Source organism: Eupeodes corollae, chromosome 1, assembly GCF_945859685.1.
Source record: "Eupeodes corollae chromosome 1, idEupCoro1.1, whole genome shotgun sequence".
In the NCBI taxonomy this organism is placed as follows: domain Eukaryota; kingdom Metazoa; phylum Arthropoda; class Insecta; order Diptera; family Syrphidae; genus Eupeodes; species Eupeodes corollae.
In genome coordinates, this window is record NC_079147.1 from 147526156 (window position 1) to 147548788 (window position 22633).

At 32.9% G+C, this 22633-nt stretch overlaps 1 protein-coding gene across 2 annotated transcripts; it reads right to left on the minus strand.

The window, feature by feature from the left end:
* Positions 1 to 5095: 5095 nt before the first annotated feature.
* LOC129941916 (cytoglobin-1) lies at positions 5096 to 20160 on the minus strand. 2 transcript variants are annotated; one of them, XM_056050684.1, is made up of 4 exons: positions 20067 to 20160; positions 6069 to 6285; positions 5842 to 6003; positions 5096 to 5783 (listed from the first exon to the last, which is right to left on the minus strand). In XM_056050684.1, the coding sequence occupies exons 2-4, from the start codon at positions 6228 to 6230 to the stop codon at positions 5640 to 5642; spliced, it is 468 nt and encodes a 155-aa protein (XP_055906659.1). In that variant the 5' UTR covers positions 6231 to 6285; positions 20067 to 20160; the 3' UTR covers positions 5096 to 5639. The 2 variants fall into 2 exon arrangements, with proteins under 2 accessions (XP_055906659.1, XP_055906660.1); XM_056050685.1 differs by lacking the exon at positions 20067 to 20160 and adding an exon at positions 14281 to 15043.
* Positions 20161 to 22633: the final 2473 nt, after the last annotated feature.

A 22633-nucleotide genomic window follows, 5' to 3' on the forward strand; every position in this document is an offset into this window, starting at 1 on the left:
GACTTTAAAATTGTAATTACTCTTTGGTTAGACTTAATATTTCGTGACTTATTGAGAATATTCATACATATGTACATATATGGAATTAAGATTCAACAAGGTTTTCATATTGGTTTCTCCATCTTCGAGACCTTACAAATAATTGTGGTTTATTTTTTGTTCCGAATTTTTAATTGTTAACTCAAATCCAAAACATTGAAATGAAGGCACAGCTCCTGCAGAAACTGAATCTTTGATTGTTTTAACTTTGGTCACGTTTCCAATTTTCGAAGATTAAGTGTCACTTTGAAATTTATATATGAAGATTGAGTAATATTCTTCGTTATCGTGTGTACCTTTTGTGAAATTTAGTTGATTTTACTTAATAAAAAAAGTTTTTCGCATGCAACAGATAACTGGTGTTTCCGATTAAGTTTGTTGAGCACTTTCGGATGAGCTGTCATTTAATAGTTCCAATATATCCTTTTACAAACACATAGTTATATCAATCCTAAATTTAATCTATTTCGAAATGATAACATTTTTCCCAAGGACATATTTTGTATCTTTCAATATTAATTGAAGATTTTCATGGCACTGATCGGTTCAGATTTCTAGCGACAACGGGAGCTGGAATTTGTTAATCAGGAGAAATGCCAACACAGCAATTATGGCTTTCAAATTACTTACTTACTTGCTAAAGGTGGCGCTACAGTTCGGGGTGGACCTGGGCCTCAACCAACATGAGTCTCCAGCCCGCTCGGTCCCTAGCTACCTGTCTCCAGTTTCGCACGCCAGGTTGGTTGAGGTCTTCACCCACCTGAGTGCGCCACCTGAGTCACGGTCTTCCTCTACCGCGCCGTCCCTCGGGATTGGAGTCGAAGACTTTCCGGGCTGGAGCGTTGATTTCCATTCGCCGTTGGACTTTTATTCAGCTAACTAGGTTATATCTTCTCCTCTATTCTCCATCTGTGCGTACGGGACCAAAAATCACCCGAAGAATTTTTCTCTCGAAGCATCCTAAGACGCTCTCATCTTTCTTTGATAGGGTCCAGGCCTCAGAGCCATAAATAAGATCCGGGATGATGAGTGCCTTATAGATGGTAATTTTAGAAGCTCGAGAGAGGACTTTACTTCTAACTGCGTTTTTAGTCCAAAAATGCAGCGATTTGCAAGAATTATTCTTCGTTTGATTTCAGCGCTGGTGTCGTTAGTCTTACCGTCATTTACCACTTAACCCATCTTCTTCCGTCGTAATGCTCAAAAACACTCCACTGACATCACGCTTTGATCTTCCAATTATGCCAATATCATCTACGTATCCGATGGTTGAGTTTTGCACAATTCTTTCCAGAACGATATTGAAGAAGACGCATGACAGTGCATCGCCTTGTCTAAAACCTTTTTTGACATCAAATGCATCGGCAAAATCTTTTCCGACCTTGATAGAGCAGTGTGCATTCCCAATCGTCATTCTGCACAAACTGATGTTTAACAGGGATGCCAAACTAGACAGACGCGGCTTTAAAGTCGAAAAAGAGATGGTGGGTATCGATTTGAAGCTCCTGGGTTTTTCCAAGATCTGAGGTAGTGTGATAATTCTGTCGATAGTGGACTTTCCTGGTCTGAAGCCACACTGATAAGGACCTATCAGGTTGTTGACGAACGGTTCAAGACGTTCACATAATTCGGCAGAAAGGATCTTATATGCAATGTTAAGGAGACTGATGCCTCTGTACTTGGCGCAATTTAGAGGGTCCACTCATCGGGCATGGTTTCTTCCGACCATATTTTGCAGATGAGTTGGTGCTTGCTACCTACCAAATCATCGCCTTCTGCTTTATAGTTCGGCAGCGATGCCTTCAGATCCAGCAGATTTGTTTGACTTCAACTTAGATATAGCTATCCTCACTTCGTCTAGGTCGGGTAGGCGGAATGGTTGATATGCGTCGCCTAGGTTGAATGGTTCTATCTCCCTTACAGCGGGATTCGGTTGGTCATCGCCGTTATATAATTTGGAGAAGTGGTCTTTCCATATTCTCAACATAGACTGCGGTTCTAATTAATGTTCCCCTGATCGTTCTTACAGGCTTCGGTTCGTAGCTGGTACCCATGGGAAGTTTTTTTTACCATTTGGTAAAATTTACGAACCTAATTCCTGTTGTGACATCCCTCTACCTCCTCTATCGCGAGTGACTCACTAATCTTCTGCTCGTAGAGCTCGCGAGCAGCTCTGGTTCTTCTATGCAGCGCCGTTTTGTATGCCTCTTGTTTTGCTGCGTGCGCTTGCCGGCATTCGTCGTCAAACCTAGCAATTCAGAGGCGGAATCTCTGATGGCTGGAAGGCAATGTTGCCACTGCTTTTCAATGCTTAATGCAGGCAGCATAGGACTCCTTAAGAGGTTACTAGAGACTCGATCGGAAAAGGACATGGCAGTCTCTTGCGATTGTAGCCGTCTAACGTCGAACCTTCTCACAGTACTTCCTTGTTTTGGCTTGGACCGGGATATCCATAGCCTTACCTTGGTTACAATGTGGTAGTGGATGGAGTCAATGTTGGCCACTCGGAAAGTTCGGATATCCTTATGCTGGAGAAGTGTCGTGCGTTTAGCGCAATGTGGTCAATCTGGTTGACAGTGGATTGATCAGGAGATTTCTATCCGTTGTCGGTGGTGGTGTCGTACAGGCTGTATCTCCCGATTATGCCACCAAAGATGTCTCCTCTTCCTAGCTTGGCGTTAAAATCTTCTAAGATAATTTTAAGGTCATAGCCAGGGCACTGCTCAAAAGTCTTGTTCTTGTTCTTCTTGGATGGCGGTAATACATATCTGCCTTGCAGCAGCTTAGGGCTTCCGCTAATTGTTTGGCTTCACGTGGTTAGTTAAGATACCTAACATTCCATGTACAGATCCGAAGTTCGTTGTCCTTATTTCGTTTGTGTGGATTGTCACAGTGAATCTGTCCGTATCCGAGTCTTGTTGGTGCTTCGCAACTAAAGGTATTTTTTACGTGGCCATTAAGTCACCCCGACGGCACAACCTCCAATCTGGAGGGCCAGATCCTTAGTATAACTCCAAGGACGGGGAGCCGGATAACTCGCTCCTTATAGGCCTGGCCTCTGAATAAGTCCTAGAAGCCCTATAAAGTATTCACTAAGTAGTTCAACCTTACTGGAACTGTAGACGCTGCCTTCTGGATAAGGAGATGTGCCTTAGTGTAAACACTTTTCCTCCCTCTCTCATTTGCTGCTTATATTTTAATGCCAGTCAAGTTCTCGGCCCTTTGCTCGCTTAAAATGACCAGTATCTTTGCTTGGAACCTTATGGTTCTTTAAGTACTTAATTCCGGAAAATAGAGAGCAACCTTATCCATGAACTGCTCCATCAGCCTGCTCACTACTTTATTTTCAATTGATTGCAAACTTTCTTCCATGTGACTGTTTTCAGTTATTTTTTCTTGGGAATGTTTTTCCACGTCCATAACTTCAAAATTCGATGGGTTCAGTTTTTTTTTATGTAATTACCACAATGTTATCACATTACAACTTTACTTACTCATCTGGAATACTCAAGTAAGGTATTAAAAATATAAGAGATTCAAAGTAATTCCACCGCACTAGGTTTTTGAGCTCGGGAACTACTCGGAACACTATTTTCGGCTTGAAAATAAGACCGAATAGGGTTTTGGATCGTGGTCAATATACTTTTGCACCCTTTAATTAAAAATAACAAATTTTTCTGTCAACAATTTAGATCTAATAATTCCATCTCCATAAACTTACAAGCCTTCCCAACACAAGTTATATATTCCCCAAAGCATTCGAACTTGCCATTCTGTCGGTTTAACTATAATCGTCTTTGACATAAAGACGTCCGTGGTTTTCGCTTAGAATATCTGCTAGTTTTCGAATTCGGTTTTTGTATACATTTTTAGCTTATTATATTAATTCATTATTTATTTTTTTGGTAGAAAAGTGTTGTTTAACTTTGGTGTTAAATCACAAAATCTCGGTGACTAATTTTGATAAACCTTCAGATCTTTAAGTGAATTATAAAAACGGTTTAACTTTTAATTATTCGTGACAAAACGTCTCAGCGGGACTAATTTGTTTGCGTTGAGATAAGGTTGTTTTGTGATGCGAGTGACTTAAGCAGACCATAAATATTGAGGTTTTGGAAAATAACCATTAATTTTAAACTACGGCGTATTACGGTTGTCTCTAAGAAAGTTAAAATGTATAGAATTCAATAAATTAGGTGAATTAATTACACCAGTTAAAAATTGATAACGAAAGACAATATTATCATTTACCCTACCTTCTGATAGAGGCGGCATTTGAAGAAGCCTTACCCGATGTTCATAAGGAGAGAGGTTGTTAGGGATCAAACCATGGTGGCCCTCTTCAGACGAAGGAATAAAGTTGCGTTGAACAGACTATATCCTACTGTTATGTATCTCGTAGGATTTAATTCCTGAGATTCGTATTCAAGATGGGGGTGGACCAAAGTGTTCTACAACTGTATAACGAAATTAACACAAGTATCTCTAAATTCCTTAGACTTAAGTTCAACAAATCCTTACATAGAGTTGACTTTACTAACGATCGAATTAATATTTTCCGTGAAATCCAGATTAAAATTAAAAAGACTTCTAAGATTTTTAAAAACTTTGAATGCAATAAACTGGGATGTTTATAAGATCGATCAAACTAGGAGTTCGTATTTTAGAGAAAATCTTTATCTGACACTTAATGGAGATAAGGTTTAGCCAATTCTTAATAATATCATCATGAAAATGTAAAGGATTGTTATTGTTACTATCCTCATAGATTAAAATGTGACTGTATGGTACACAAACTGCTACATTATTAATATCTAAGGTAAAAAGTAAAAGTCCTAAATGACAACCCTGGGGATCTTCTGAATTTAACTTGATAAGGAATATTTTTGGAGTACTTACTAAGCTAAACTTATTTCAATCCTTGATTGTAATCATAACTTGGTAACCAATTGTCGCTTTTCAAATATAGTTATTGATAGCCTGAAATTAGAAACTACCTTCAATACCCTCTTTTTCTGGTTTATTGATTCCTTAAAAATAAAACACATCAAACTGCTTCATTTAGTACGTACATACGTTATTGTATATAAGTATATATATATATTTCTCTCAATAAAAAATAACACATTTTACATAAACAATTTTAGTTTTGTTTTTATTTTACATTTTTCTTTGTGTTAATAAGCATTTTGAGGTAAAACTAAATACAAGACACGAACGAGGAGGATAGTTTGCAAAAGAACACCATTGAAACCCCTATATACTTTAAAACTGTTTTATTTTTGTTCATACTTTTTCCTTTTTTATTTATTTGTTTATTTTTTATTCGGTTGGTATGTTTTCATATAAATCTATTTTGTTTATTAAAAAGTTACATATTAATTCCAATATCAATCAATCAAATTATTATGTGTATTTTCCACATTTACAAAAAGTTAAACGATGATCTAACAATTATATTATAATAATTATTAACTATTCACTGTTTCACATACGAGTATTTGTTTGACGAATTTGGTTGTACATCAATTTTAATTTTAAGTCCGTAACCGAAAAATTAAAATATTCAAAAATAAAACAAATACAAAAATTATCGTTGCTTACTGATTACTCGAAGCTAGCTCGTCCAATGTTTTGAAAACAATATCATAAACGTGGTCCATTAGTTTTGTCCAAGCTTCAACTTGTCTATCGTTGAGGTTGCATGCAGCTTTAAGGACTTGTAAAATGACGCCTTTGAGCTCCTAAATAAATAAATACAAATATTTGATTTTGTTTTCTTGTTTTCAGAATGAAACTTACATTGAAAGATTGTTTTGAAATATTTCTTCGAAAATGAGATTTCGCTGTATTTTTCCATAATTCTTGAATAGCAGAATCTGCATAGTCTGTTCCCAGAGCGTTGATGGAGTCGTCAAATAGCCTAACTATCCGTGCCGCATGAGATTTGAACTTAGCGTTATCCTATGAAATAATTTATGTTTTGTAAATTTAAAAAATTGCATTAAATTAATATTAAAATGTCTGACCTTTAGTTGAACTACTGGTACTTCTCTAAATTGTTCGAATTTTTGTTGATTGGACGGAAATTGGGTGAAAAATTCAATCAAAATCGCTTGTCCCGACTCATCGGGATTTTCCATCGGTATTTCCCATGTCTTTTTCACTTCGTAAATATCTTCGTCATTCATTTTAATCCACAGGTAGTGACTGTGTTTTCGAAACTTATATTTTGGTTATAGTTGACTGAAAAAAAAATAAAATATTTATGTCGTATAATTTTTATTATTAAAATTTGTATGTTAGGAAAATATAACTCAAACAACAAAATACAATTAGATGCTGGAAAATGCATTTTTTAAAAAGTGAACCTTTTTTATATCTGTACATATGTTTATGCCATATCTGGAAGTTGTACTCTTTTAGAGCTTTTACTTTTGATGACAAAATAGTTTAAAGTCTTAAAATTGACGTCGTTTTCTTAAATTACAGAAATTTAAAGATGAGAATAGAAGACAAATATTAGAAAGTGTAACATCGTTTAATACAAATTTCGTTATGTGCAATATTTGAGTTTTGGAATAAAAATGTGGGTTAACAAAAGTAAAAAAAAATTCGTTTTGAATAGCAACACATTGAAATTGTTTAAATTCAATACAAATAAATTTAATACAAAATAAATGGTTTGGCCCTGTTATTATTAATAAAATACTTTCTTCCTTACAACGAAAGAAACGTCCATTAATTTCTGTTAAAAAAAAATTTCTTTTTATTTAATATAAAAATGAAACCTCATTTGAAAGAAAATTAAGATTGATGACAACTTTCTGAAGCAATTTCTTTCAAAATTATTTAATTATGCTATTTAAAAAAAATCACAAAAAAATGGATTTAATGGCGATTAGTTCACTGAGATTTCAAAACATAACCCGTGTTTTTTTGGAAACTTCATCCGTAGAACAGTAGAAATTTATATAAACAAAATGAAACAGGTAAAGTGAAATTCTGCTGCGAATAGGGATTTAACTACTACTGATCAATTTCCAAAGTTTCATTTATAGTGGCAGTGATTGTAGCGTAGTGTCCAACATACAATACAACTCAAAATTCAAAGATTCAAACTCATATCAAAGATTTTTAAAAGATGTCTTTACGTTCGTAAGTTTCAGAAACAATTTTTCGATATTTATTTCTCAGGGCCTAGTAGAGATATCGACTTCAACTAAATTTTGTTTTAACGATAATAACACTGAAAGATACAGATAGGGACTTTTGAAAGAGTTGGTGGTTTTTTTACTATAGGAATTAAACAAAAGAAAAAAGAGGCTGGGATGCGACCCACACTGATAACTTACCATCCCGTCTGTCGATTTGTCTATATGTACTCGTATCAATTTTTACCAAATTTGCGTACTATTTTTTTTATTTTTTATGAAAAAACGGACTGTTGGATTTTTATGTACAAATTACTGCATATCGAAAACAATATTTTCTGTGAAATAAAATAAGTTTGAAGCCAATATTTTTAATTTTTGAAAAGATATTTGATTCGAAAGAAAATTTTTACCAACTTTTGTTAAATTTGTTTAGGTTTTTAATTTTTTGTAAAAAGACTGTCGATCCGATTTTTTTCAAAATTGTATCGAATGTTGAGAACAATATTTCTTGTTAGATAAAATTAGTTTGAAGCCAATGTTTCAAATTTTTGAAAAGATATTTGAGTCGAAAATCAATTTTTACCAACTTTTATAAATTTTTTTTGTAGGTTTTTATTTTTTGTAAAAAAATCTGTCAATTCGATTTTGCTCAAAATTTGTCCTAATGTTGAAAACAATATTTCTTATAGGAAAAAATTTGATACAAGCTATTATCTCAAATTTTTAAAAAGATATTTGAGTCGAAAATCATTTTTTACCAACTTCTGTTAATTTTTTTTCGGTTTTTATTTTTTTGTCAAAAAAACTGTCAATTCGATTTTTTCAAACTTTAACTGAATGTTGACAACAAGATTTTTTGAAAGATAAAAGTAAATCTAAGCCAATATCTCAAAGTTTTGAAAAGATATTTGAGTCGAAAATCAATTTTTACCAACTTTTATATATTTTTTTTTAGATTTTTATTTTTTATAAAAAAAACTGTCGATTCGATTTTTCTCAAAATTTTGTCAGATGTCAAAAACATTATTCTTCGTTGCACAAAATTGTTTTAGAGATGAAATCATATTTCAAACTTAAAATTTTGGAGGTGACAAATTTTTTTTTCAGTTTTATTGATTTATAACAAAAAACGTTAAAAAAAAACCATTTTGGTATCACGTTACAATATATTATATAAAATTTAATTCAAGTCTCTAGCGTTTTTGGTTCGTAAGATATTTAGGGTTAACCAAAATTTTCACCTTTTTTTCAAACTGCTATGGTAAAAAAAACACCCACGCAATTTTCTTGAGAGCCCTTTCTTCCTTATTATCTGTATAACAAAATTTATTTGTGAAGTTGATATCTCTTCTGGTTCTTGAGCTATGGAGGACGAAAAAAACGTCGCGAACGTACGGAAGTACGGACATACGGACAAAAAAAATATTACCTCAAAAATTATTTAATGAAACAATATTTAGTAAGTAGTAGAAATTGGAGAGAGGAAAAATTCTGGAAAGATTCAAACCTCATTTATTAAATTAATAGATATGAAAAGTTTATTATTTCAATTTCCCAAGCTAGTTTTACTTAGATGTCACTTTTGTTGTTTTTGGGGGTTTATTTCTTATGTCGTGTCGATATTTTCTTTTGAGGAAAGAGTGCATAACTTGAAAAACTTTGAAAAAAAAATAATTAGACAATTTGCACCTATTTTTATTTCCATCGACATTAGGTTTTCTAATAAAAGGTTTCATTTTGAGAAAAAAAAGAAACTGTTAAAAACATTATTTTGTGAGCGATACACAAATTTGAAGTCCATATCTTTCTTTACCATAATAATTGAGTCGAAAACCATTTCTTATCAGTTTTAGTTCTTGTTTTTGTAGGTTTTCGTGTTTTGTAAGACAAGTTTGTCGATTTAATTCTTCTAAAAAAATAATTAAATGTAAGCAACAATATTTTGCATATGATCAAGTATGTGTGATATCTAACGATATTTTAAGTCGAAAACAATTTTGTACCAATCTTAGTATCATTTTTTTAAAGTTTTTATTTCTTATATATAAAAATACAGAATGGATTTTCGATAACAAGAGCGCAATATAAGATCATTTTGAAGTCAATACTTTCATTTGTTCACGTAATATCGAGAATCGAACATCAGTTTTTATCAATTTTGTGTAGAATTTTTTTGTAATTGATTTTAATTTGTATAAAAAAAACAATATTTATTATGTATAAAATGAATCGAGAATCAATTTTTACCAACTTGAAGTAGTGTTTTTATATTGTAAAAGAAACCATTACTTCGATTTACCTTAAAATTTTACGATGTGTCGAAAACGTTAATGTTTTATATTGTTTAAGCCTTTTTCGCATAAATACAAATAACACCAAGGAGAGAATTTATTAATTAAAAAAAAATTATTTACGTTTCACCGGAATTTCTTAAATTTCTGCATAAAATAAATCTAAAACCCCTCTATTGTATTTTAGCTATAAAATAGGGTATTTTTAGAAAACTGTTGGAATCTTGGAATTGGAATGCTTTCGTGTTTAAGGAGTAGTCCAATCAGGGGCGACCGCAGGTAGGGGGTTTTGGGGGTTAAATATTAGAATATATAATCAAATATCCATTATTGTTCAAAAGATAAAACAGAAATAGTACAAAATTAATTCCTAACACAAATTCTTAAACTATGTTAAACGAAAAATTTTAATAAATTTGCTACGATGATAGAAATTGTGCACAAAACACAAACACGCTAAATCAGAAAAATAAATGTCTGTATTTTTGGTAAAGAAACAAAAATATTTTTCTTGTTTTTATTAATACTAACAATTAAAATGTTTAGTATTTTTATTTTCCAACACTGAGGTAGGAGATGAAGGGTTTTTAACTTTTTTTATGAAGCTAAGTATTATTATTAATACAGAGATGAGGGAGAAAATGAAAAATTGAAAACAGAAAGTTACCTTGTTGTCTTCTTTTTGGAAACGATCTCACGGCCACTTTTGTTTAAATAATAAAAAACCGAAAAATTGTTCGGTTCATTTATGTTAGCTTTAACTGTAAATTTAAAAAAAATCTTTTAACTTAACTTTGTTCACCTCTTGAATTGTGACACAAGAATATTTTAAAACAAAAACAGCAACCCTGTTTGCCTTTGTAGCGTTTTTTCCTTAATTTTCACGAACAAGAATCAAATTAATAATTAAAGTTACGTGATGTCTCCTAAATTCAATATTTTTATGCATTTGAATGAGTTTCTGCATTTAAACATGACTTAATGTAAGACACAAAACAATATGGGGCATATTCATTATTCATAGTTATTTATTAAACCCGAGTCTATTTGAACTGGAGTCTTAATTTAACATATAGGTTAGACACAGCTGCTATTCATAAAGAATTTGCCAGCTCTGTTTAGTTAGAAACAAGTTTTAGGGATATTCTACTACAATTTTGAAAAATTTCACTTAAACCAATACAAAATGGCTTGCAGTGGGTAACAAAATAAATTGCGTTGGAGAGCCAAAACCTTTGAAAGCCTTTAAGCTATTTTGTTTGCTATTAGTTGAGAAATTTTATGTGGTTGGGCTAGTGGTTCTAAGACTTTGAAACACGCAGATATTAGCAAACATTTCACTAAATTTCGATCCATAACATTTAGAATGTCAATCATAAACTATGAATATGACCCTATGTCTTCGGTCTAAAGGTTCGGAACGCGTTCAAAATCATTATTTCTAGTATTTTCTAGTGAGTTTAAGAAAAACGTGTTTGACAATTTCAAAAGTCAATCTAGCAATCTACGGTAAATTTGAATTTGCGAAAACAGAAAAAAAAATTGGAAACATTCTTAATGTGATGAAAATGTTAATGACGGGCTTTAGGTCAATGAAAACAAAATTATTTATGTTGTCACGACGTTTGGTTCATGTCTATGAACATCATCAGGTGTGGCAATTAATCTATATTTGCATTAATAAATTGGTTACAATTTGATAACATTAAAAAACTATATATATAAAGGTCACTTAAATCAACAACCATTCTTAATGTATTCCAATAAATTCAGAATGTTAGGAAATTGATCCCAAAGAAAGTTTGTGGCGAGTTTTTTATCTTTATGCCCAGAAATTCACAGTGTGAAATTGATAGCCGTGGTTACTTGTTAAATTATTGGAAAAAAACCTGAGTGAAATATTAAAAAAAATATTATTACAATAATAAAAAAATAATAAATTACACAAATATTAAATAATATAAATGTGTGTTTCTACTTATTTATATGCCCCACCATTTTCAGTTATTTTTCTAGGTATTAGTTCTAATATTTTAATATTTCAAAAATAAATTAAAAAATTACAAACGTATTGAATAATAAAGCAAGACAAAATGACGTAAAGTTCGCCACCATCCTCATACCACCCTTACTATTTCAATTAATGTGTAAAAAAAGTTAACTCAACTCAGCTGTTTTACTTATTATTTGAAATTAAATTTTGGGTTTAGATAAAATAATTTTACAATTTTATGAAATCTCTTTAATTTCCCATTGGAAGTTATTGTAATCCCTCCGTTTTGTCGAATTAAAAATTTTGACATTTCTCGACGTTTCAAGGTCCCTAGAATCAAATTTAAATATTTCTAGAGAGATGTCTATGCGTGCGGTGTACGTACCCTCGACAAATTTTGTTTCGTCATCCATAGCTCAAGAACCAGTAGCGATATCGACTTCAAATAAATTTTGAAACATTTTAGTGAACCCAACATATCTCACCAACCAATAATGCTAGAGACAAGTATATTTTTGGGAAAAAATCCAATTAATGTTTTTTTTTTTAAACAAAAAAACTAAACACAAATATATGTCAGCTCGAATATCTAACCAACAAAAAACAATTTTATCTGCACAATATTTTTTTGTAACGAAGAATTGCGTTTTTCACATTTGGTAAAAATTTGAGAAAAATCGAAATGACAGTTTTTTAATAAAAAATAAAAACCTAAACAAAGCATTACTAAAAGTTGGTAAAAATGATTTTCGACTCAAATATCTTTTCTTTGAGATATTGGCTTTAAACTAATTTTATCTCATAAAAAAATATTGTTGTCTACATTTAGAAAAAAAACCGAATTGACAATTTTCTTACAAAAAATAAAAACATACAAAAATGTAATAAATGTTGGTAAAGATTGATTTTTTACTCAATATCTTTTCAAAAAATTGAGATATTGCCCTTACATTAATTTTATCTTATAAAAAATATTGTTTTCAACATTTAGTAAAATTTTGAGAAACATTAAATTGATAGTTTCTTTACAAAAAATAAGAACCTAAACAAAACATTACTAAAAGTTGGTAAAAATCGAGGCTTAAGCCTAAATTTAAGATTATGCCTTAAAACTAATTTTATTTTATAAGAAATGTTGTTTTTAACATTCGGTTATATTTTCTGTGAGATAATAGTTTGAAGTCAATATCTTTAATTTTTGGAAAGATATTTGAGTCGAAAGTAAATTTTTACCCACTTTTAGTAATGTTTTTAAAACTATTAATTAAATTTAACTGAATATTAAAATCAATATTTTTTATAAGATACAATTAATTTGAAGCCAATATCTCTAGTTTTTGAAAAGATATTTGAGTGGAAAACCAATTTTAACCAATTTTTAGTAATTTTTTTAGGTTTCTATTTTTTATAGAAAAACTGTCAATTCGACTTTTTTCAAAATTGTACTAGATGACAAAAACGTTATAAAACGTTACATACAATCAATTTGGAGATAAAATCATTTTTTGTTCGTAAATATTAGCGGTGACGATTATTTTTTTCCATTTTCTTTCTGCAACATTTTGCATTATTATCTGTATAACACAATTTATTTCAAGTCGATATCTCTACTGGTTCTTAAGCTATGGACGATAAAAAAAACCTTCCCGAACGGTCCTACGAACGTACGAACGAAAATCTTCTATTTGACTCTAGGGAGGAATGTTAAAATGTCCAATTCATCAAATCGGACCGATATCTTCCTATGGGAAGTTGAAAATCTATCAAAACACTTATTTTCGTTAAAAGATTTTCCCGAGAATGCCGTAATCCATATTTTATACAGAAGTATGTTTCTCTTGTCAGGCTTATTCTTCAATACGCTTCTATTGTATACTTTTCAATTCATATTGATAGAATAGAAAGTATGCAAGGTATGTTTATCAAATGTAGTCGTCGTTTTTCGCCTTACACTCAAAGACTTCCCTCGATATCGGAGGTCAATATCTGTTTGTTCACAGAAAGTATTCGAAGTTCTGCTTTAAAGCTGGTGTAACGATTTCATGTCCATCTTTTCTTTGTCGACTGAATTATAATTTGAGTCAGTCTAGACTAAGAAAGACCTTTCCGCTTAGAACTATTTTTAGCAGATCGAGCTATGGCGCTAACAGTCCTCAATCAAATAAATCAGAAAATTTAACAAAACTCTCCGATAATCTTAAACTGCTAATCTGCAAGCTTTAAAATTAATTTGTTTGCTATAAGTAGTTGAAAGTATGTTAGTTGTATGTTTAGATTTAAGTAAATATTGCAAACTTAGCGTTAGCATTCAATTTATTAAATAAAATTGAGAAATCGTCTATAATTATTTGCACATAGGATTCCGACGAACTTTTTGAGCGACTAAGCGTTAGAGTAAGGTACAATTAAGATTAATATGTATAGGTTTTAAGTCTCAACATTATTTGAATAGTAAAGTATAACTTCTTTTAAGCAAACAAAGCGCAATAAATGCAGTACGCAATCCGTTTGCAATCAAAATGGAAAATATGAATGTATGGCAATCAAAATAATATAATCAATCGCAAATCAATTCCAACCTGTCTCCATATAAGGTTGCTTAAAATTATAAATGCATTATTGAATAGGTTTCCATATAAATTGTGTTCGAAACTGACTCTATGATGTAAGCTTCATTTCCTGTCTAAATTTACATAAATAAGGAGATATCACTTAAACAACATTGTTGGAATACAGAGTCCTATACAAACTTTATATAAAACAACGTTAAAAGAAATACAAAATAGGTATATTACTTTACCCAAGATGAAGACCGCTTGCATATGGAATAATTGGAGCAGGATATTACGTTTTCAAACGGAAGTAAACATTGTTTTCATCCATTAAGCAAAAACAAAAAAAGGACTCAGTATTGCAAAGAAACACCAACACCAACACTCACTCAATCACAAACAAGCGCGCGTATATTGTAGTACCGCAATTATAAATGACAACAAATTGTATTGTGTGTAGTTTTCTTATTTTTATTTTTATTTTTATTTATTTTTTTGTTTTTTATACACTTTATCTTTAGCGAGCATTTGTGCGCAAAATCGTAAATCCAATATCCTACCCTTTTAACACTTGAAGTTTCATTTCTTTATGTATTTTCTGTGTCCTTTCCTTTCCTAATGTTTGTTAATTTGAAGGCTTCTACTTTTGTTTTTTTTTTTAATCTTTTATCTATTTTCCAAGCAACTTAAGGATTTGAATCACGTTTATTAACTTTGCATTGAATAGAAAATAAAACACTTTAATTAGAGGATATGAGAAAACACCAGATGGTTGCAGGAATACAGGAAATTTGAGACTGGATTTAATTCGAGGAGCACACGCGACACCACTGCAAATATTCAAGAATTCAACTAAAACTGAATCCACCAAATCTCTAGAATTCCCTGGAACTCAATATCACATATACACACACAATACGGAAGGTATAAGTGCAAGAATGATAGCAGTTGGCACAATAAAAAGCTCCAGGTGAGGAGCTTGCATTGAAAATTTGTAGCGAACCACGAGCTCTACCAAAGAACGTGCATATAGAACTTGTCCAAAAAGTGATAGAGAAACGACTGAATCTCTGAGATTTCACAGGTCCTGCTCAACCTCAAACATTTTCTATACTACCACCACTACCAACAAAATGTTTCCGTATTCTCGTTCTTCCGCCTTTGAAATATGTAAAGGATTAACCTACCTATAACACCATCAACCATCAGCTAAAGAATGTTAAGATGCCACCTGTAGACATCCTGTTGGCTTTAGGGTGGCTACCGCCGCCGCCGTGGCGCTGTTTGTATGAACTCCTTGCAAAACAGAGAGCAGAGAGTTTTGAGAAGAGATTTTGAAACTAAACAAAATCTCATAATATCTCTGAAAATTATAACTTTTGAAAAGCTGTATATGCAACATGTAGTAATAAAGCTTTTTAAAAGGTACAACGAATTTTCTTTTACCTTTTTCAAGTTTGGAAAGCGGCAGAAATGGAAAAAAAATACAGGAACTAAGCAATTTTTGGTATATATTAAATGTATACACTATTTGAGCTAAAAAGTCGGAGCTTGACGAACAGTTTTGCGGGCCGAATTATTTTAAGAGCTACATACGTTTCCTTTTCAAAGGCAATATGTTTCTGCACAACTCTATTGATTTTTTATCCACTCTAATTTCAGAAGCAATAAAGTCGGGAGCTTCAAATTTAGTTAGGAAAATACATTACCAAATTGCAACTTTATAGCATAACTAGTTTCTTAAACACTGCAATTCAAAATTGAAAATGCAGTAACTGATTACTCTGACTTTACTTACTTACTTATTTAAGGTGGCACTACAATTTTGGACGGACTTGGGCCTCAACCAACATGCGTCTACAGCCAGATCGGTCCTTAACTATCTGTCTCCAGTTTCGTATGCCAAGTTGTTTGAGGTCCTCTCGCACCTGCGTGACCCCACTGCGTCGCGCCTGAGTCTTCCTTTGCTGCTCCGTCCATTCGGATTGGATTAATAGCCCTTCCGGACTAGAGCGTTAATGTCCATTTGCTTTGCATGACCCAGCCATCTCAGATCAGATAATCATCACCAAATCAGTTTCGCTTTCCACTTTCCATTTATTCAGGCGGGACCAATAACCACCCGATGATTTTTCTTTTAAAGCGTCCTTAGATGCTCTTATCTTGCTTTGACGAGGTCAAAGCCGCAGCGTCATAAATGAGAACGGTACCAAAAACCGCCCGAAGGTTTTTTTTCTCAAAGCATCCTAAGATGTTCTTATCTTGCTTTGACGAGGTCCAAGCCTCACCGCCATAAATGAGAACCGCGATGATAAATTTCTTATGGATGGTGACTTTATATGCTCGACTTTATTACTCAATAGCCTTTAAGACAAAAAAGCAGTGATTTCGAAGAATTATTCTGCGTTTGATTTCGGTGTCGTTATCTATATAGCGGAGTCTGGGTAGACAAAGTACTTAACTACCTCAAAGTTATAGCTGCCCATGGTGACATTTTGTTGATGATAGCATTGACCATAATCTCGTCTTTTCCGCTTTAGTTGCAATGCACAAAAAGCGGCACTGACATCATGCTTTGATCTTTTAATTAGACCAATATCATTGGGGTATCCGAGTAATTGGTTGGACCTTTGGAAGGTTGCGTCTCTAGTGTTAGGGATGAGTTTTGCACAATTCTTTCCAAAACGATTTTGAAGAAGTCGCATAAATGTGCATCGCTTTTTCTTAAACCTTTTTGAAATTGCATTCTCCATAAAGATCGCACCATTCACAAAACCGCTGGCCCGGAGGGTATCCCAACTATTGTTCCCAAAAGGTATTCTTTAAGTCTGGAAAAAACCACTTCAGAACATCTTTCATATATCCTACAGCTCAAAAAACAGCATTTATCTAGCCTATATCCAAAAAAGGCGAATCGTCGTCCCCCTCAAGTTATCGACCGATTGCACTTACGTCCATTTTTTCAAGGTCAATTATTACACTTGATATTTCAACAGCCCGGAGGGCTTCGGTTTAGATAATTCCCTCCTTCGTTGGATTATAAATTACCTTCTTGAGCGTCCTAGATGTCATCCTGAATGGATATATAAGTCTGAAAACCCCAATCTAAATGGTGTACCTCATGGCTCTGCTTTGTCTCCGACACTCTGTCTTATTTCTATTATTGACCTCCTGTCTCCAACTTCTAATCCAAAAATATGAATTATTATGCTAACGATAGTTCTTCTAGTTTTTCATATTCACATCCCTCTTCTTCGGATGTGGCTCGTTGTAAGATGAATAAGAAATCCGGTGGAATTGAATGTTTTGAAAACCCAATGTTGTCTTGTTAAAGCAATAAAACCCCACTTGTCATTATCATTGGCTGGCACTTGCATCAATGAAGCTGAACATTTTGACATTCTCCGAATGTGCATCCCATATACAAAAATGTTGATCTCCCTCTGAACTGGCCCATCTATATACGTACATCCAAAACTTGAGAACAACTCACAACTCTGGGCTGGTGCTCTAGAAACTTACTTAAGCCTTTTGGAAACGAAGAGCTTTAAAATTATTGGCTACCAAAACATCAGTTGTATGCCTTTAAACAGTTCAACCGCAATACTCGTGCTCCAAGGAATGCCCATTAACTCAATCTACACTTGGGTCAGACTTCGGCCGTATTGAGATTCATTTTTTAGCCGAACTTCGCTAATCCTAAGCGGCCGGGCACACCTAATGCAAGCCACATGTCGTCCACACGGGATTACTCACTAACCCAGGATGAAAAACCCAATTGAACAAAATGCTTGAATATTTTAAGTCTTTTAGTTTATTTCATCATGGTAGTTGGAGAGTTCTTCAATATTTATTATGGTTTTGGTTGATTAATTTAAAAAGCATGTTTGTGTTCAAAAACTGCTACGGCCTAATTTAAATAATATTATTTGTTTTTAAGAGCACAGTTACCCTTCGATCATTTTGTTTAAAAGTGATTTATTTTTTTTGTTTAAGGGAAAAATGATGACTTTGTACTTAGTCATTGAAATTTTACGAATGTTTGGTTTTTTGTTTTCTATAAATTCAATAAAATGTACGAAAAAATAAAATGTCGGTATTTTATTCATTGAACACAAAAATTTAACTATAGAAGGTTTTTGAAAAATAAAATGTTATGTTGAATAGATCGTGCTACCGAACTAAGATTAATGATTTTTTATGGCTGGAATTTCAAGATATTGATTTGGACCGTTTGATAACCGTTTTTTTCTTTCTTGTAAAAATTGACCATAATTGGTCACCGAGATCTTGTGATTTTTGGTTTGGAGAATAAGGGTTACAGCGTGGGATCCGAAGCATTATGTAAATTGCACTGTTAGACATGGTGTGCGGTGCGATATGGTTTCAAATGGAGTTTGAAATATTCAACTTGTTGGAGGGACAGTGAATAAACTTGACTACTTGAACATCTTGGAAAATAATCTGTAAACCACAACAACACAGCAACGAAATTTGATCTTGGAGATAATTTCAGTTTCGTTTATGACAATAACCCAACAAATTTATATAACGTTAGAAAGTAGTACATATGTCCGCATCAAAGTCGAGATTTAAACCCAATTGCACATCTTTTAGACAAGGTGATACACTGTCATGCGATTTTTTTAACATCGTGCTTGAAGAATAGTGCAGTGCTCACACGTCAACACTAGAGGCACTATCTTTCAAAAGTCTGTCCAATTACTGGCATATGCTGATGACATTGACATAATCGGAAGAACTCAGCGTGATGTCAATGAGGCTTTTGTGAGTATTGAGGCAGAGGCGGCAAAAATGGGTTTAACGGTTAATGAGGGCAAAACAAAGTACATGCTTTCGTCTAGAAAGGACATACAACACCGACGTTTTGGTCAAAACGTCACAATCGACAGACGTAACTTTGAGGTAGTCAAGGACTTCGTCTACCGAGGCTCCGCTGTAAACGCAGAAAACAACACTAGCGCTGAGATCAAACGCAGAATAACTCTTGCTAACCGCTGTTTCTTTGGACTAAGAAAGCAATTTAGTGGTAAAGTCCTCTCTCGAAGGACCAAAGTGTTGCTTTATAAGACCCTTATCATCCCCGTCCTGCTATACGGTGCAGAAGCATATACCATGACAAAAGCGGATGAAGTGTGATCTACGGTCCCGTATGCATCGAAGGGGAGTGGAGGAGAAGATGGAACGACGAACTGTACGGGCTGTACAGTGACGTAGGCTTGGCCTGAAGAGTAAAAGTCCAACGACTAAGATGATTGGGTCACGTAGAGCGCAAGAAAATCAATGCTCTGGTTGCTTATTCGAAATGATGTTTTTTTTTAATTGAATTGTTGTATAAGTTTTTTTTTTTTTGGTTTTATAACATGGACTTTATTTGTTGAATTTCTTAATTATTAAACAAATTTATTTAAAATAATGTATTTAACTTAATCTGGAGGTTTAAATAAAAACCTCGTTTTTGGTAAGTATTTAATTTTTTAACTGCAACTGTACCACTTTTTTGGGTTTACTGTATTTTGTCGTGAACTTTTTTTTAGAACTATTTAAAGAGTATAATTCTGTCATACATTATTTTAGCAAAACTCTTACCGCAATGAGAGCTTTCAAAAGGGAAACAAAAATTTGGCGTGTTTTGTATCAGTCTTAGCGTGATGTTTTATAGTTGAAAGCCTGCCTCAGTAATTGTGCTATCTAACACTGAAAGAATTTTTCAAATCGGTAAAGTAGTTCCTGAGATTAGCCTTAACCCTTAACTTGAAGAACAAAACACAGTTTTATGAATGATAACAAGTCATTTAGAAACGAACTAAAATACTTAAATAGATCAAAGGAAATAACACGATGAATTATACGAAACTTTTTTAATTGTGATCTCCAAATTTTCGCCTCAATTATTTTATTGCATAATTTCCAATAATGATGAACTTTTGACTTTATTTTCAATAACAAAAATCTCGTGCGCACAAATTGACCTCATCTCAACTGATAAGAAAAATAAAAACAAAATACTCACTGTGAATATTTAAAAAAGATAAAAGCCAAATTAACCGCAAAAATATATTTTAAACGACTGCCTTAGACGAATACCAAGAGAACTCTGAGTTAGAATTATTTATTTCATTTAATATTAACCTAAACAAAATCAACTAATGATGAAAAGAAAAAAAAAAATGAAATAATGTCGAAGTAGGTAGTAGAATAATTTTATTGCTTATATCAATTAAACGAATAAAATATAATTTCAGGCAGACACTCTGACTCACACGAGTCATTCCGTTCCGTACATATAAAGTGGTAATAGCTTCTTCATTGATAGATGATAATATTATTACTTAACAATAATTATGATATCACACGCACAGCACACCGGTATTTAATTTGGGCAGAGAGGGAGGTAGGTAGGTACCTATAAAACTTACTTACCTGCGCTTCTCCAGAATCTAAAACACTCAATCAAATCGTCACAAGTTCATATTTTTTTATTGACTTTGCTTTGAAAATTTGTTTACAAAATTAATTCAATACGAAAAAAGCACATTTCGAAATTAAAAACAGATTATTATTTAAGAAATGTGCTTCATTTTCTTCTTCACTTTTTTAGAGTAAACTTTCATCTAAGATACTTAAAAATAATTAAATTGTGAGAGTATAAACGAATTTCTTGCTATATGGTTTGCAAATAAATTGATTTGAAAAATTTAATTATTTGATCGTTATCAAACTATGATTACGAAAAATATAAATAAATGGGTTTGATAAACCTAACCTTCCCTGGGTATCGCGGTCGACTGGAAAATTGAGATACAGTGAATCAAAACAAAACTATATGGTCAAAATAAGAAATAAGAATTAGCCGTGTGGATTTAAGTCTAGATGTTCTTTTTTTTGACAGCTGTCACTTGATTTATGCTTAATTTGGTTTGGCATTTTATAATGATGTACACACGCTCGTACGTTCGTACGTCTATACCCGGGTTTCCCAAAGTGTGCTCCGCCAAGAATATAATTAAATTCATATTTAAAAAAAAAAAAACCAGCAAAAAACAAACAAATTTCAAAAATTGTTGTTGTTTTTTCAACGGCATGGCAGCCAAATTAGGCCTGCATGCTATAAAAATAAGTCGAATACCAAAAAAAGACAAAAAGAAGTATAATTTTCTTAGTTGTACGGATCACTTTTGCATCATGCAATTTTCGAATGGATCGCTGGCTTAAGTCTGGATCTTTGAAAAAAGCAAATGAATGCTCCGCAAAAGCACCCGAAGCTGCCGAAGAATTCCCAATTGACGGGTATGTCCAAACAAAATGATAATTTACGTAAAAAAGTAATCCCCTGTTAATAACTTCTGCATTTTAAGCAACTAACTGCACAAAATAATTTAAATGATTTTATTTTGTTTGTCCAATTTCAGTTTTCCATATACTTATTTTAGTGCGAAGAGACAGCGGAGTTTGAGGTTTCTGAAGATTTTGAGTTTGACGATCTGCCTAGTTCCACGGTGATCAATGCTACAGAAAAAAATATCAGTTAAAAGGAAGTACCACAAATCATATTTAAATTTTGGATTTGCTGAGACAAGTGACAACAAACCTCACGGCGGCGTAATTTGCGGCCAAGTGTTGCCGAACTCTGCTGTGTTACTATCAAAACTTAAACGTCTCTTTGCAAGGATTCATCCCGATTGCAAATGCAACCCGATTGATTTTTCAAATAAAGTATGCTGAACTTACTAAATCTTAAACCCTTGTTACTTATCACTCAAAGGCAGTGAACAAAAATGGCGTCCTACTTGATAAGTTCAGAATAGCCCAAGCAGGTAAGGATCATACTATTTGCTGAAAACTAAATAAAGCCATGTGTTAAAGACATTGTTGAATGTTTGGTGGGTGAAAAGGCCAAAAAATTAGTTGACATCGTTCCTGAGACTTAGCAAAAGACAAAATTTGATGCTAATGGATGAATCAGCGTATGTATGTTGCAAGGTTGGAAAATTTAATAGTATTTGTGCGCTACCAATATATACAGTCTTTTCAAGAAGATCTGCTCTTTTGCAGACGTTGGACGTTGAAAGACGTTGAAAGCGTGAAAATGATCAACTTTATTAAATCACGGTCAAAGAATATAAAGCTTTTTAAAGGATTGTGTTATGAGTGATGACATGTGTATTCTACATACGTCTTTACTTCTTCACGCGGAAGTAAGGTGGCTTTCTCGCGGAAAAACACTGACGCAGCTTTTTGAAATGAGAGCTGAAGTTAGAACCTTCCTCATTGACGACAACTTTGTTTTAGGTGACATGCGTTGGTTATTGAAATTGGGGTATCTGTCAGATATATTTAAAAAAAAATTGATGTGAGTGTATCACTTCAGGGGAAGGCAATAACTGTTTTCGATACCAGTGACAAAACAGAAATATTTAAAAATAAAATCCAGTTTTGGGATGAATCTACACAAAATCGAAACCTAGACAGCTTCCCATAATGCTCAAAGAATTTAAAGAAGAAATAGCTTTGGACATTCCCGATGATATTTTAAATGAGTTTCATATCCACCTAGTAGGTTTGCTGGATAGCCTCCTA

Coding starts and splice junctions, on each gene's coding strand:
- LOC129941916 (XM_056050684.1), bottom strand. CDS start 6,230: ATGAATGACGAAGATATTTACGAAGTGAAAAAGACATGGGAAATACCG. Junction 6,004..6,068: donor TACCAGTAGTTCAACTAAAG/GTCAGACATTTT, acceptor ATTATTTCATAG/GATAACGCTAAGTTCAAATC. Junction 5,784..5,841: donor TTTCAAAACAATCTTTCAAT/GTAAGTTTCATT, acceptor TTATTTATTTAG/GAGCTCAAAGGCGTCATTTT.